This window comes from Amaranthus tricolor, chromosome 10 (assembly GCF_026212465.1).
Source record: "Amaranthus tricolor cultivar Red isolate AtriRed21 chromosome 10, ASM2621246v1, whole genome shotgun sequence".
Taxonomy (NCBI): domain Eukaryota; kingdom Viridiplantae; phylum Streptophyta; class Magnoliopsida; order Caryophyllales; family Amaranthaceae; genus Amaranthus; species Amaranthus tricolor.
In genome coordinates this window covers 3,429,175-3,443,992 of record NC_080056.1, presented here as the reverse complement: position 1 = coordinate 3,443,992, position 14,818 = coordinate 3,429,175, and the positions used below count along the sequence as shown (strand labels likewise).

General features: G+C 33.4%; 3 protein-coding genes across 3 annotated transcripts; 1 reads left to right on the top strand and 2 right to left on the bottom strand.

Moving 5' to 3' along the window:
- Positions 1–24: 24 nt before the first annotated feature.
- LOC130825754 (beta-glucuronosyltransferase GlcAT14A) lies at positions 25–4,978 on the bottom strand. Its single transcript, XM_057691147.1, has 4 exons — positions 4,174–4,978; positions 2,874–2,949; positions 2,666–2,781; positions 25–1,122 (listed from the first exon to the last, which is right to left on the bottom strand). The coding sequence occupies exons 1-4, from the start codon at positions 4,730–4,732 to the stop codon at positions 611–613; spliced, it is 1,263 nt and encodes a 420-aa protein (XP_057547130.1). The 5' UTR covers positions 4,733–4,978; the 3' UTR covers positions 25–610.
- Positions 4,979–5,790: 812 nt separating this feature from the next.
- LOC130825757 (acireductone dioxygenase 1) lies at positions 5,791–8,042 on the top strand. The gene is made up of 5 exons (XM_057691152.1): positions 5,791–6,121; positions 6,256–6,343; positions 6,445–6,539; positions 7,198–7,437; positions 7,600–8,042. The coding sequence occupies exons 1-5, from the start codon at positions 6,110–6,112 to the stop codon at positions 7,726–7,728; spliced, it is 564 nt and encodes a 187-aa protein (XP_057547135.1). The 5' UTR covers positions 5,791–6,109; the 3' UTR covers positions 7,729–8,042.
- A 161-nt stretch (positions 8,043–8,203) lies between these two features.
- LOC130825756 (dirigent protein 18-like) lies at positions 8,204–9,214 on the bottom strand. Its single transcript, XM_057691151.1, has one exon. The coding sequence runs from the start codon at positions 9,084–9,086 to the stop codon at positions 8,358–8,360; it is 729 nt and encodes a 242-aa protein (XP_057547134.1). The 5' UTR covers positions 9,087–9,214; the 3' UTR covers positions 8,204–8,357.
- Between the last annotated feature and the right edge of the window lie 5,604 nt (positions 9,215–14,818).

Here is a 14,818-nt window from a genome sequence, read left to right as displayed (position 1 = left end):
ACTTTCTTGCAAAAGTAGAGATGATAATACTCTAATATCATGTAATAACTATATTTATCCAAAAACAACATACACTTTAATAATGTTTTTAGCTCAATGTAGACGCAAGAATACGATCGAAAGAAGAGATGTCCACCCTATGCAACATAATCATTTATCAGTATCTCTACAACATGCCATTTGATCTAGATATCAAGTGGCTCTGCCTATGCGGAACTAAGCGTGGTCAATTGTATATAACCTTACACTTGTAGTAGTTTCCGCTTGACTCCAGATTACAAACAATTACATCCCTGAGACCTCCATGAACATTGGCACGCGGAATGGACAAGAATGATTAACATCAGTGACTCGGAGGAATTACAACTTCGTCCACACACCCAACTGTCCTATTCAGATTAAGGCTGTGATGAAATTATAGATGAATACAGCAATTCTATCAAACCCCAGGACGCTTGGACACCTCACTTAAGAAATCATGATATGACAATGTTGCAAGCATCAGCGCTTTAAAATGATTCGTGGAAAGAATGCTCCAAGTCAAAGTCGGAGGCTGAATATATCTGGTTCCCTTTGCGTGTCATTTAAGAGACATTTAGAAGTGCATAAGTTATTCAATCAGACACTGTCGAGTTCTGAATGCGCCATTTGTAAGCAGCTCAACCATGCGTCTTTCAAGTCTCTCGGCACCAGGACCAGGTCTCAGGATGTTCGCATCACCCCATACAGCACAAGTATTATTTGTGTCACCAACACACCAGCCACCGGGCACAACACTCCCACGGCTCCTGCCCAGAATTTCTTTATCAATACGATCTAGTATTGGATCATTTAAACGAAATTGTGAGGCAAATGCCGACCCACTGTGTAAAATATCTTGGAAGTCTGAGCCATTTAGGAACCTGGGATTCTCATTTGAAGTTGTGTAGTAAGATGCATACTGTAAATTATGGTTAACAGTACTCTCTTTGAACTCTGGTGAATTGCACACGATGGTTGGTATGTAGCTCAAAAGCGATGATGGGGTATTTGCCAAGTACATCAGAAGAATTCTTGGTAAATTATCTGAACCCAGAACACAGAACTCCACAAACTTCCGATTCAATACAGAGGTTGGTGATCCTGCACAAAGAGAAAACCAATTATCAGCTGGCAATTCAATGATGTAAGATTTTGTATATTAGACGGCATAACTTTCCTCTAATTTTACATAATCTGAGAGGGAAACGGGGAAAAAGATTTCTAATTTATCTGCACTTCTCGGGTTTATTAAGGAATTATTTTGTGGATGTCACAGTAAAAAATAGGCTGTATCTATCGTATCAGGCTATCAGCCGAGTCAAGATTCCAAATCAAGCAAAGTGATAAGAGTAAATGAGCTCTCTCAAATTGGGCAAGTCTTTTGGATGAGTTCTCTCATTTGTTCTATAACAAAGCTCTCTATTTTCTCTCAAGCTCTAATTTTATTTGTCGTTTTTGGGCTATCATCAAACTTTTGGTTGGTAGTAAGCTCCTTATTGTCTCTATTTTAGATCTTGTTTCTTTTGTATTTATAATAAAACTCCATTTTCTCTTCATTGGAAAGTCATTGTACCCATGTAATGAGTTTTTTCTATTCATTTATTGGATTTTTTAAGTCTCTTTGGGGTCAAGATTATCTGATTATGTTTTTTAATTTTATGGTTAAAGTTGATTTATTGATGATCTTTGCGGTGTAAAATATCAATCTCGCATCTACAAAAATGTGTGTCACTGGAAAACACTCTCTTTGAAAGTTATATCAAACAATAATGTAAAAGAGGATATGCAAAAGCGTAAGATATCATGCAAAACAAATGTGGTTTCGTTAGTTTAGATTTTAATTGAACACAAACTTTATGTATTTTACTAGTTTATTTTGATGTAGATGCCGTATGACTTTTTTTATCAATAAATTAATCTTAGTTCAAAAAAACACGATGTCAAAATAACGCTTAGTTGGATCCGTAGTGAAGGGTTCTCATGCCATAACTTATCAGGTTGAATTGACGTATGCAGCAAGGATGATGCTGTTAACAAGCAGCTCACATTAGACTATTAGCAGAATCCCGGGAGAAAACAGGAAAAGTTGATAGTGGGAAAGAGTGATCATGTCTATAGCATGGCCTCAATCTCTCTTATAATACAAATGTAACGGGACCTAAAGCTCTCTGCAGTCTTAAAAGGGCTTAACGTACAAACAAGATAGGAGCAAGAAGGCACCTTGATCACAAACCTGTAAGCCACACATTATTTTCACTTTTGAGGCCTAAAATCCTAGCTAAGCCACCACTTTCTGGCTTAAAATGTCAAGTTAACTGCTCCCAAATAATGGCACTAAGAGTAATAAAAAATTCCAACTCCTATGAAGGATCAAAATTGAGTTTCATCACAGAATCTGTAACTATGATCGTGATTTGCTCTCTCTAGTTTCCTTCCCTGATGATTTTCTTATGGAAGGAGACTAAAGGAATGTCAAACCTTTATAGCGCCTAAGAAATGAGTTGGAAGGAGGCATAAATTAGTTACTCGTACAAAAGTAAATAAAAGTATGCAAAGGAGAATGATAGACTAAGATCTGTAATATGAATAAAACATATCAATTTGACAGTTTCAAGAGTTGAAAAATTCAAGATGATATGCTCACCTGAGAACAGCTGGTAGGCATTAGGAAAGTCTCGCTTTTGTGTAGCATAAAACATCCCAGTCTTTTCTGCAAGGTAAAGTCCAGGATCTACAATAATAGGTTTCATCCTTCGAGATCTAAAATTCGATGCGCAAACCATAATTACTGAAGGTGAGACTTCTAAGCAACAAAGAATTCAATCAAATGAAGTTAAGAGAAAATTACTCACTCTCTCCACCCAATGTAGCTGGTATGATTCACAAAATTTAGGTCTTTGGGCAAATACGACAATATATGCAGCAAATCTGTACCAAAAAAAAGAACAGATAAGGGCAAGGTTACAACAAACAGAACTAGAGGACTTTAGACATGCAGGACCATACAGCAATTTTTATCAAAATATGGAAGGATACACGTCACAAAATCAACTTCAATATGACATGAAAACATATGCAGCTAAATGTCTCGCTCTTTTCACTAGAGTTTTTTCAGGCATGTTTCATGAAATGAGCGGCTAACATTGAACAAATCCCACAAACTTAGTATCGAACACTGATTAGATGAGAAATATTATATATTATCTCATCATAGCCCAAATATACTGTTTCGGTTAAGGTTGTGGTATCAGTTGTGAAACGAACGAATTTGGCGGCCAATGCGGATGGTTTCATGATCGTCTGTAAGGAAAATGTAAAAACAAGCTGGCATCGCATTTAAAGATGGATGAGATCTGGGATGAGCTGGCATGAGAGTAGCCCAGGAGCGACCCGCTTGAGGCCCACAATACGACACAACATGATTTGGCACAAGGAGCAATAGGCATGATACATGGGTGACCCAACACGACACACTACCTCATTTTGGGTGGCAAGCACGACATGACATGGCACGATACAACTTGACACAATACGACACGTGGACAGCCTAGCACAACACGATTTCTATGATTAATTACATTGCATCCGCCGCATTGTAAAGGATTTCAAAAAAGCAAACCGATATTTTCCATGTTGTAAAGGTGTTAGAAAACAGCGTTTTTGGCCAAGGGATATCTCGTGCTTTTTGCCAATTTTGGCGCTATGAAAACTACATCACGCCCATTACCGCATTTTTGCACTATGGTCGTAAGCTTAAAAACTTTGATAGTCATGTATCATGTTTGCAATTAAGTTAGTGATAAAGTAGTTTTTTGACAAATCCAATTCAACATAGTAAATATGAAGGAAGCTTTTGACAAAAAAATTTCATTCATTAAAATGATTTAAACTCACTATTCATCCAATGTAGCTTTTAAATTCACAAACTTTAGGTATTGAGGGCTGATTCATGAGATGAGCAGTTAAATTTGAACAAAAACATAATGAAACCCTCCTAGCAAACCTATTTTATATCACATTGCACAACAAAACATACCAAATTTTAACAATCAAAGCAGTAATCATCAATGCAGCAAATCAAAGCAATACCCAGAGAACCCACAACCCAAAAACCCTAAATCAACTTCATAATGATCAAAACAAAAGGCGTACCATCTTGAGTGACAAGAGGATAATCTTTAGCAGACAAATTGATGAACCAATCCCAATTAGAATTCAATCGAAGCAAAATCGACGCACCCCTAAGCAACGAAGATATAGGGGAAGAACCTTTCGGGTAAGCAAAATCAGCTTTACCAATAACATGAACATTCCGGGCAGCTCTAAAAACAGGCATAGAGTTAACCCTAATAGCCAAACGATCACGATCAGCTTGAGGTGCAAACCGGTCAATGTGAAGCAAGTAAAAATTCTTAGGATGGTAAACAGAAAGAAGCAAACGGAAGATTCTAGAAGCATCGCCAATAGATCCAGTAATGAAGTAAGCAATGGAAGGAACAAAAGGAAGAGGGGGTGAATTAGGGTTGTTAAGAACATGGGGAGTATTGGGAAAGAGACGGGTATCAGGAGAAGATGAAGTGGGTGTTGTTGTATAGTTCGTAGAAGAGAGAGAAAGGAGGAAAAGGAGAGAGAAGAAAATGGAAGCTGCTAAGCAGTATATGGTGGAATTGTTGTCTCTTGGAGTTGGAGATGATGGTTGATTTTGCTGCATTTTTTGGGGATTTTGTGCAAATTTGGTTGAATTTGATGAAGATAAACAATCAAAGATGAATAAAATTTTTGTTAGTTGAAGAGTTGGTAGAAAGATATGATCAATACTTTCCGGATCTGTAGTTTTTAGGGTTTGTAATGCTGGATTTTTTGCCCAGAAAATTGGGGATTCTATCTACCCACTACTAGTGACTACCCAGTAGTTCAGTACTGTGGACTGGGCAACTAACTAGGAAAGGATGGAAATTGATGTCGGTTGTGAACCCATGAGACCCGACTCCCTTTTAGGTGGGTCGCCGGGCGGGACGAGTAAAAATTGATAAATTCTTTGAAGGCCTTGAGCAATTTTTAAAAATTTATGATATTTACAAGTTATTTTAGAGTGAATGTGGCTAAAGACGTTGTTCGGTTTCATAAGGTTAAAAACTGATTTGTTTTATTTGGATTAGAACTAAGGCGAATGGGTAAGAGCGAGTGTTTATTAGATTTAGTTATAATAAAGGTTATAGGGTTAATTTAAGAAAAATACAGGAGTACTAGTCCAAATAAGTAGTTTTTATCTAATCCTCCCTCCAATTCAATATATGTGTCTTATTTTCTTTTTTAGCTAAATCACTTTAAATTTCCAAATTCTATTTTTGGTAATTAATTTTACCAATCTATCCTTAAAAAACTTGCTTCATATTACACTTTTATTCATAATAACCCCACTTTTCCTCTTAAAATTTGAAAACAATACCCTTTATCTCTTACCTATGTGGTCTCATTTGGCTTTTTAAAAATTGTGCAAAGTCAAATAAGACATATATGATAAATAGGAGAGAATATTACAATTATAATTTAAAAGGGTAGAAAATTTAAAATAAGCGTCTAATAACAATAACGATTTGTAACAAAATAAGAGATAAGTTAATTAGGTTGGATTTGGTTATTGATAGTTTGGGGTATCAAAAATCAATTCGAACTTAAACTAGTCATTTTCATCAAAATCTAACTAGTTACTTATAGTATTTAGCAATTGTTTTTTATAATAAATGCTTAGATTTAATACTTTCTCTATTATATTATATTTATTGTCGATGGTAACTATCAGTTGCATTATTTCAAAACGGATGTAATAATTGGCAGAGTCTAGAGGAAGAATAATGTTTTTCATAACATTCTATCCACAAAATTGAATTGGGGAAAACCAGGCTTCCACTGGGCACTATTTGAGCAACAAAATTTGGAAGTTGACAAACTTCCTTTTCTTGATTCTAGCATTCTCCACACACTTATTTTTGTCTTACTCTATAATTTTTGTTATTTATTGTTTATGTTTTTAAGTGGCGCATTATACAAGTTTTCCACCAATTTTACAAAGCTCTGTTGAGAAACCATGGCGATTCAGGTTAGATTTCTTCATCATCATCACTACCCACTTCTCTTATGGCGATCCCAACATACTATTACAGGTTAGGCCGTACGATCGTTAATAATACTTCTATATAGTCTGATTTAAGGGATTTTGATATTTTCTTGAAGGCTTGGTATATGGATGAAACTAATGAAGATCCAAGGCTTCCTCATCATCGAACTCCTAAAGAATATGTGTCCCTTGATACCCTGTCTGGTATGTTCATTCTATTCCCCTTTCTCTTTACTTTCTTTTTCTGGGTTTTGTGTATTTGTACTTATTATTGATTATTGATGATGGAATGGGATTAATTGCAGATATTGGTGTTCTTTACTGGAAATTGGATGCCAAGAACTATGAAAATGACCCTGAATTGAACAAGATTAGAGAAGAGAGGGGTTATAACTACTTCGTAAGTTTTGAACTTTCTGCTTAAGAAAAAAAAAAAGTTAGCTTTATATCAATAATTAGACTTTTGAATGAACAATTTTGTCATGGGATGATTGAGCTCAGATGCCATGGTAGCTGATTGTTAAGAACAACATAACACAATTCTCCGGATAATTTGCTTTTTAAATTCGAATTGATCATATCTTTTTTTATTTGCAATTCACAACGAGATTAGCAAATGATGCGACAGTGAAGAATTTGGAAGTGGGTGAGTTAGAGAGAACTTTGAATTGTGCTTGATCCTTTTTGCTGTTGCTTTTTGTGTATTACTATTTAGGATTGTAGGTTTCAAATTGAATCACATTTTGTGCTTCACAAGCTCTTAAATGAGACGGTCTCATGGTGACTGGCGAGACTATCTCTATTGGACTGACCCATGTACATTTAGTCTATCGAAGTGATCACTTATAATTTTGACATGATCAATTAGAAAAACGGGCTAATTATATGAGTTCGTCTCATGGTGAGTTTTGGGAAAAATAGGAGGTCGGAACTAGAACTTCAAAACTTTACGTACTGAAATGAAAGTTATGCTATTTAGGCCTTCAGTATGTTTCTTTTTTTGATAAATCAACGGATGTTTTTTGGTAGAAGCTCAAGGGATACACTCTGATGTGCAGGATCTTCTTGATTTGTGCCCCGAAAAGGTTGAGAATTGTGAGCAAAAACTGAAGAAGTTATACACAGAACACATACATGCAGACGAAGAAATACGCTACTGCTTAGAGGGAAGTGGCTACTTTGATGTGCGAGACAAGGCAGATCGTTGGATCCGGATCTTGGTGAAAGAGGGTGATCTTATTATTCTTCCCGCTGGAATTTACCATAGGTTCACCCTCGATACAACTAATTACGTAAAGGCAAGTGTAATATGCTATGAATCGTATTTTCATGTCAATATGCATAGTTTAGCCACCATTGAGTATACTCTGTTGTTACCGTTGAAGGATTATGAATATTAAAGACTGGTTATGAGATTGATGTGTGTATGTTATTCTGATGAAAGTATGCACGAAATGCAGTTGATGCGACTTTTCAAAGGAGAACCCGTTTGGACGCCCTACAATCGACCCCAAGAAGATCATCCAGCGAGAAAAGAGTACATCAAGCATTTGGCTGGGAGTGGCGGGATGCCGGTTGCAGCTCATTAGTCATTCACGCCGCCTGGTTGGTTTGTTACCTTAATATATATCGACTGTAAGCTTTAGTATGTTATATCTATGACTGTTTGTATTGTGCATACATCATTGTGCTTCGTAGCATGAACTAATATGTGGAAAGAAAAGTACAGGTGCTATGTTATGTCAGTGTCATTATTGTGTCGTGTAACTCTCGAATACTCTTGTATGCTCTTGAGTACATATCTGTACTATGACTGATCATATGAATTTCGTGGTTATGGAAATGAACGCGCTATAGTATTCGTGAAACTGTGAAATTGAGATTTGAGGATTTATTTGTTGTCGTTTTCCTTCGGGATGGGCATGGGTCAGATCTAGGTCGGGTCCAGCTAGACCCAGATCCAAACCCTATTTTTTTTATTTGACCCAGACTCGGACCCAGATCCAATTTTGGACTTAGTAGTCTCGGTTGGGCCAACATTAAACCGTTAATAAAAATATTAACTACTAATATAATCGGTACTTGAAAATTTGATAGATGTATGATGTTACATAAGTACACAATAAATTACACAATTTCTTTGGCTTTTGTTTTTACCCTTAGAAAAAATTAGAGATCAGAACACAAACATAATCAAGCACAAATAAACCCGTTTTTCTTAGTACTTGAGATGAACAATAATCCTCATCAATGCCCCGTCTGTAAGATGCTGTCCGGTTGGTATCAATGGCCGAATCTCAGCAAACCCACAAGCATTCTTAAACTTTCCGGTGCCACCTGTGACCGACAACATCGACATAGCACTTCCAATCTTGTATATACCGTAGAAATTGATGCTGTCCCCATATTCCCCGCCCTCAAGCATAGCAGTAAACGCCATCATCTGCGTCGCACCTGCAGCTGAACTTGAAACGTAAACACCCTGAGCCTTTCCGACTGTCTGTGAACCCAAGTCAGGAGAAGTCGTTAGAATATCATCAATAACAGTAATAGTTCCGAATCCAAGGCCCAAACCGTCGGGCAAAAGTTGTGCTGTGTTGAGGTTCTGATTGTTGTTGTTCTTTCCTGCAAAGGATGTTCCGGCTAACCCTGTTCCTAACGGGACGCCATTAAGGCCAAGAGTCGGAATAGACCCATCACTGTTAGGAATAGCCACCCCATTTTTCGGGGCAACAAACCCAAGTGGCCTAGCAAAGGGAACTTGCCCACTGTAAATATTACCGAGAAGACCGGTTATTGGCCGAGCTGTTGGGCTACTCCCTCCTAGAATGTCGTGCATGTATAATTCGATGATGGGTTCTTCACTAGGAGCCACAGCTTTTGCTGTGTGCAATGCTCCTAGTAGGATCGTCGTGATGAACAATGACATCAATGATCTCTTGAACATTTTTTTTTTCGGTTTGAGGGGATTAATGTTCTTCGAAATTGATCGTTGGAATGTTTCGAATGATTTTGTTGAATGAGATTGATATGGAAAGTGCAGGTTTTATATAGTTTGAAGGGTTTATGAGATTTATTAAGGAGTTGGTGCAAAAACCATAAAAAGGTGAAGTTGTTGGACTTATAACAGGAATAGTTTTCAAATACTATGATATATATAGTAATATACAAAGCATATTAGTGCATCAATATTGCAAAAAAGTTCCTTTTTGGGGAATTTGGTGAGGGCTCAAAATGGTTCCAGTACAACAGAACCACTCATATACAAGAAACATTCAGATTTGGAAAGAGGGATTGTTTGTTTTGCTTCTTCGTTTTGGGTTGACGGATCTAGGACGTCTGTATAGGGTGGGCCGAATAATGATCTCTATATCTGTGCTGAATTGACTTGGTTTTGTGGTTCTTTTGTGATGTATATCATACAATCAGATATTAATAGGGTTTTTTAATCAAATGACCGGGCTATAACCTATTTAAGGCTTTTGCTTATGTTCTTCATGAGTTGAAGTCTCCACTTGAAAAGGGGTATATAAGATTTGTAGGTGTTTGAGAACAAGGGATTGAATTATATTGATGTGTTGAAAAGAAACTATGATGAAGTATATGGGTTGGATTAGGTTTGAGTGTTTCAACTTGTTTAACAAATGGGTCGAGTTTGTGTTAAATATCGACACAAATACTAATTAGTCCTAACATGAACTATCAATCAACACTAATTCTACTTTGAAAGGGTCTTCTCTCATATTGGGTCGACTCAATATTAAAAAAAAATACACAAATTCTATTTCCTTACCTAACACGCGCTTTTTCAATTTGATCTATTAACTTTTGTTCAGTTTTAGTCTATATTATCACAAAGATTCTTTATAGTATCTATAAGCAAAAGCACCTACTTCAATTACAAAAATGCATACTATAATTAGTATAAATGTATATTAAACTAGTTCAAATGCCTGCCTAAAAGGTCAAAATAAGCGCTAAACCTTATATCTATAACATCATGAACTTGAGCGAGAGTAAGCTTAATTTCCTTTTTCTCATTATTTATTTGAATTAGATATAGTAGCCATTTTTCCTTAATGTAGTAGGTGTTTTTGATTAACGAAATAGGTATTTTCAATAGTTTTCTTTATAATATTATAAGAAGTAGATGTTTTAATTACCTTCAATCTTCATCAAATGTTTTAATTATCATAGATTTCACATCAATAATACATTAGAATGAATTTTGTGAAGAAAATAAGATGGCTAAAGTAGAACAATATGACCGTCAAACTTGTTAAGAGATTTTCCAATAACTTTTCATTATCATTTTTAGTGTTTAATAACAATCAAATAGATTGTAAAAGGATTTTTTTATTCTTGACATTTATATGTTAATAGTAGTTAATTATCTATTACACCCACCTGTTATTCATCATAGGCCCATTAGATCAACGTGTTTTCTAACTTTTTGGTGCCTTTTTTTCAATGCTCATGCATGGAGAATCTAAAATACTAGTTTAGAGTTTATTAAATATATGTTTTTACATGTATATTTTGTGTTATACAATTTAATTTAATATGATTATTAATGAAATGACCTGAGTTAAATCTAGACTCTCTCACTCTTATGGTCATTTCTTCAGAATTCAAAAATATATTTCCTCTTCTATATCTTGAAACATATGTTGATAAAGCCTAAAAATAAAAAATAAAAAGAAAAAAAGGTATTTAATCCCTTAGTATGATTTTTCTATTTGCTTTTGGCTATTGGCAAACTTTTCTTTACCAAACAATTAAAAATCAATAATTAGCTTTACCAAATATTTCTATAGCAACTAGTTTTATATAAATATAGTCTAATAAATAGTATAAAAATCTCCAACTCTGTTCCTTTAAGATTGATATGTGTAGAAATATTTCTCCTCACATCATATTACTATCAGTAGCAATCTTAAAAAGTCAAAAAAGATCGAGAATTCCATAACAACAATTAACCAATATTTAATAGTACAAAAAAAATTAATGGACAAAAGATAAACTTAGTAGGGCCAGGAATCCACAACTGAAGTAAGTTTCATAGTTGTCATAATTTGGATTTCCATTATTAGTGATTAGAGACATAATTGATCCAAAGATGAGTAATAGTAAGTGTCAAAAATATCAACTTGTTATTTCACATGACATGACACCTCGTTTATGCTTGTCTTCTTTATCTTTAGTCATACAATAGTTTGGCTACCATCTTTGTCTTTCTCTAATTTCACCCACTTTTCACGTTCTAGAATCTCATCACAAAAGTCAACGCCAAGAGTCAAACTTCAACTTCATTAACATGATAACATCTATCTTTTTTTAGTATGAGGTATGTTTAGGGGAGAGAGGTTGGAAAAAGGACAATGAGAATTAAATTTAAAATTTTACTAGAAAAAGTATATACTTTATAGTTTTAAACTAAAAATTTAAATAAAAAAATTTTTTCATTTAAGCTTTTATAAGTATTCGCGTCTAAAATAAAAAATTCAAAATAACACATTTATAGTTCATAACTTAGAAGTTAGAAGTTAAGGGATAGGGACCATCCTAAGGCTAAGATTATTGACTAGTATGGGGTAAGTTGAGATGCATGAGTTTTCTTTTTCATGAAAGATTGTAACACTAGATTATACTACAAGTTGGGCATATAGCCAGTCAGTCACTCACATGTTTGAAATGTTGAGTGGATGGGCAAATAATGAACTTTCAATTTAATCATCTATCAAAATAAGTCTCAATTGGTAGGTATTAGGAGTAGTTCAATAGGCCTAATTTTAATGTTACTTTCCCTTTGACTAATTCAATCCAACAAAAACAAAGTAGTAATAGAATTAGAAACATAGATATAAAAATATGTTAAAAGAGTCGTAGATATTAAGGAAAAGATGAAAAAAATTATTTAAGATGGTTTGGACATATGCAAAGATATGGTATTAGTAAAGCGGTAAGAAGGGAGTAAGTAATTTTAGTCAACATCTTAAACGCTACCCTTTATTGGTCAAAATCTATTAAATGCCAAGAATGTTAAATCATTTAAATAATCAATCTACTTGCAACTTTGTTATAGACTAGTTAAGTAGTTAGTTTAAAAAAATTGAGTTCTATAAAAAGTAGTTGTGAACTAATTTGATAAAGTAATGCAGTTTATGTTTTGATTTAGGTTTAAATTTGAATCAAATTCGATGTAAATTTATATTAGTTTATGTCATATTGAGTTGAATTTGTTTTCACGAAGACATATGTTAACTTGAGTTAACATTAAGTCAAATCAATACGATTTATATCCAAATAATTATATCTTAGATCAACTCGAATTTGGATAAAATTTAAATTGAGCTATTTTTTTTAGTTCAAGTTAACTTAAAGTTGCCTTATTATAATTTTGCAAAGATTTTAAGCATGTTATATCATGTTTGAACTTAGTTCGAGTTGTATATAATATTATTATATTCATGTTATTATGATTTTGCTTTGAATTCAAATCAATAACATATCATATACAAGTCGAATTTAGCTATTTATATTTTTCAGGTTAATCTCGGATTTGTTACACCCTTATTAGGCTAAGTGCATGTCGATTACAAATCCAAAGTAATCGAGTACACATCGAGTTACAAGTTAACATGTTAAAATTTAGGGAAACAATCACTCACTAATAAGTTATGTATATTTGTTCCAATGAATTTATTAGATGTTTCATTTTAATCTGTTTTAATGAATTTGCTTTGTTTTTATTTATTAACATGATTTTATTACTTATACTATGTTTTATACTCCCCCTATTCAGCTTATGTGTCCCATTTTCTTTTATGGTCAAGTCATCTTAATTGTCCCATTTCTATTTTTGGTATGGGTTTTTGACTTTTATGCCCTTAGTAGCTTTATCCTATTTTCAATTATACCCTCAATTACTCATACTAATTTTTCTCCCTTAAATTAAAAACTCATAATACCACACTCTTTCCTACCCTTACGGCCCGTTTGGTTGACGGTAATGAAATAATGGGAATGAAATGTTGTAATGGCAATAGTAATGAAGGAATGGATATGAGAATTGCTAATGAAGATTCTTTTGTTTGGTGTGCATGACTAAAGAATGGTAATGAAAGATAATATTCCATTGATTGCATTTGGTTGTTAATAATAAAAAATGGTAATGACTCTTAGTTTCATTATTGTATATTTGTATCTAAAAGCATTATTGTATCCAAATTATTCTATCTAATGATTCATTTTTAATAATAATATTTTTTTGGATAATTACATACATTACCTTTTTTTTCTTCATTATTTTTTTTCTTTAGCTCGAAACAACATTCCCTTATTTTATTACCACAGTAATACTTCATTACCATTACGGCCTAATACCAGGTTGTTTGATGGTAATAAAAATGGCCCTTTTTGGTAATTTCATTACCTTATTTTATTACCATCCATTACCATTGAAGGCATCCAAACAACCAAATTTTTTATTACTTAATTTTATTACCATTACCGCCCTCTAATACCATGTACCAAACAGGCCGTTAGTGTCCCACTTTTGACTCTCCTTAAAATCTGTGAAAAGTCAATTGAGACTCTTAAGGTGAATAGGAGGGAGTATGTTTTTTTTAAATATACCTCATAAGTTTAAATTATTAGTATTACCAAAAGTAAATGACGTTAATTCATGGGGAGAGTTAAGTATATTGGCTTAACATATATCCATAATATGACATCATTGACAATGACAAATCTTATAAGCCATGACGAAAGAAAAATAAAACTTTGCCTATTATTTTATTCCATAAACGATTTCATGCATTTATTTAATGATATGATCTGATTTATAGTGAATAAATTAAAATATCACAATTAATAATCAAATATAATAATGAAAGGAGTCATATTATAATGCATGATTAAGGACCTTCTATAAGACGTGTAAACTGGCCATTGTTAAAGAATCCAAGTTTTCAGATTGGGAAGTATGAAGACGTGTCTTAATCCTTTGAACAAACAAAAAAGATTAGGAATGATACTTAAAAATAAAAAAGATTAAATGGTAGTTTAATTTTTGTAAAGTACTTAATCACGGAAGTATTATAATTAGATTGACCTAACAAATCAAGAGTTATCTTAAAAAAAATTTCCTCATTAAAAGTTTTTTAGAGCAAATGTTTGTTTTTATTTATAGATGTATTTTCTTATAGAAAAAAATTAATATGCGTATTTTAAGATTTAAAAAGAAATATTGACATAAAATATAAAAGACACTAGAAATATATAGTGGGTCTCAACTGAAAAATGATAACGGAAACTAAAAATATTGATAAAATTGGAAACTTGGGATAAAAAGGTTAATTTTGAATTATAATCGCGTTTGACTTGGTTTTTCTGGTATCACATGTCGGGTCATTTCAGGGTTAAATTTTTCAAGTTATGATCAACTAATGTTTGATTAGGTTTCAGGTCAATGTAAAATCAATTAAGATCTAACAAGTCTTATTATAATGTATTTTTTTATTTATTTATTTGAACTTTAGAAGTTGTATGCTTACATATGACGTTTATTACTAAATGTGGACACAAAACAAGCTATTCGTTGTCAATTAACAAATAAGGTTAAAGATATATATATTGGTATTAATACTACACTCCATCAAATGAAAAACAAGTCAA

Excerpts from the sequence above, each read along its gene's own strand:
- LOC130825756 (XM_057691151.1), bottom strand. The coding sequence starts at position 9,086 with ATGTTCAAGAGATCATTGATGTCATTGTTCATCACGACGATCCTACTA.
- LOC130825757 (XM_057691152.1), top strand. Across the intron at positions 6,540-7,197 it reads AGAGGGGTTATAACTACTTC|GATCTTCTTGATTTGTGCCC; the intron begins GTAAGTTTTGAA and ends TCTGATGTGCAG. Across the intron at positions 7,438-7,599 it reads ATACAACTAATTACGTAAAG|TTGATGCGACTTTTCAAAGG; the intron begins GCAAGTGTAATA and ends CACGAAATGCAG.
- LOC130825754 (XM_057691147.1), bottom strand. The coding sequence starts at position 4,732 with ATGCAGCAAAATCAACCATCATCTCCAACTCCAAGAGACAACAATTCC. Across the intron at positions 2,950-4,173 it reads TCCTCTTGTCACTCAAGATG|ATTTGCTGCATATATTGTCG; the intron begins GTACGCCTTTTG and ends TTTTTGGTACAG. Across the intron at positions 1,123-2,665 it reads TGCCTACCAGCTGTTCTCAG|GATCACCAACCTCTGTATTG; the intron begins GTGAGCATATCA and ends CTCTTTGTGCAG.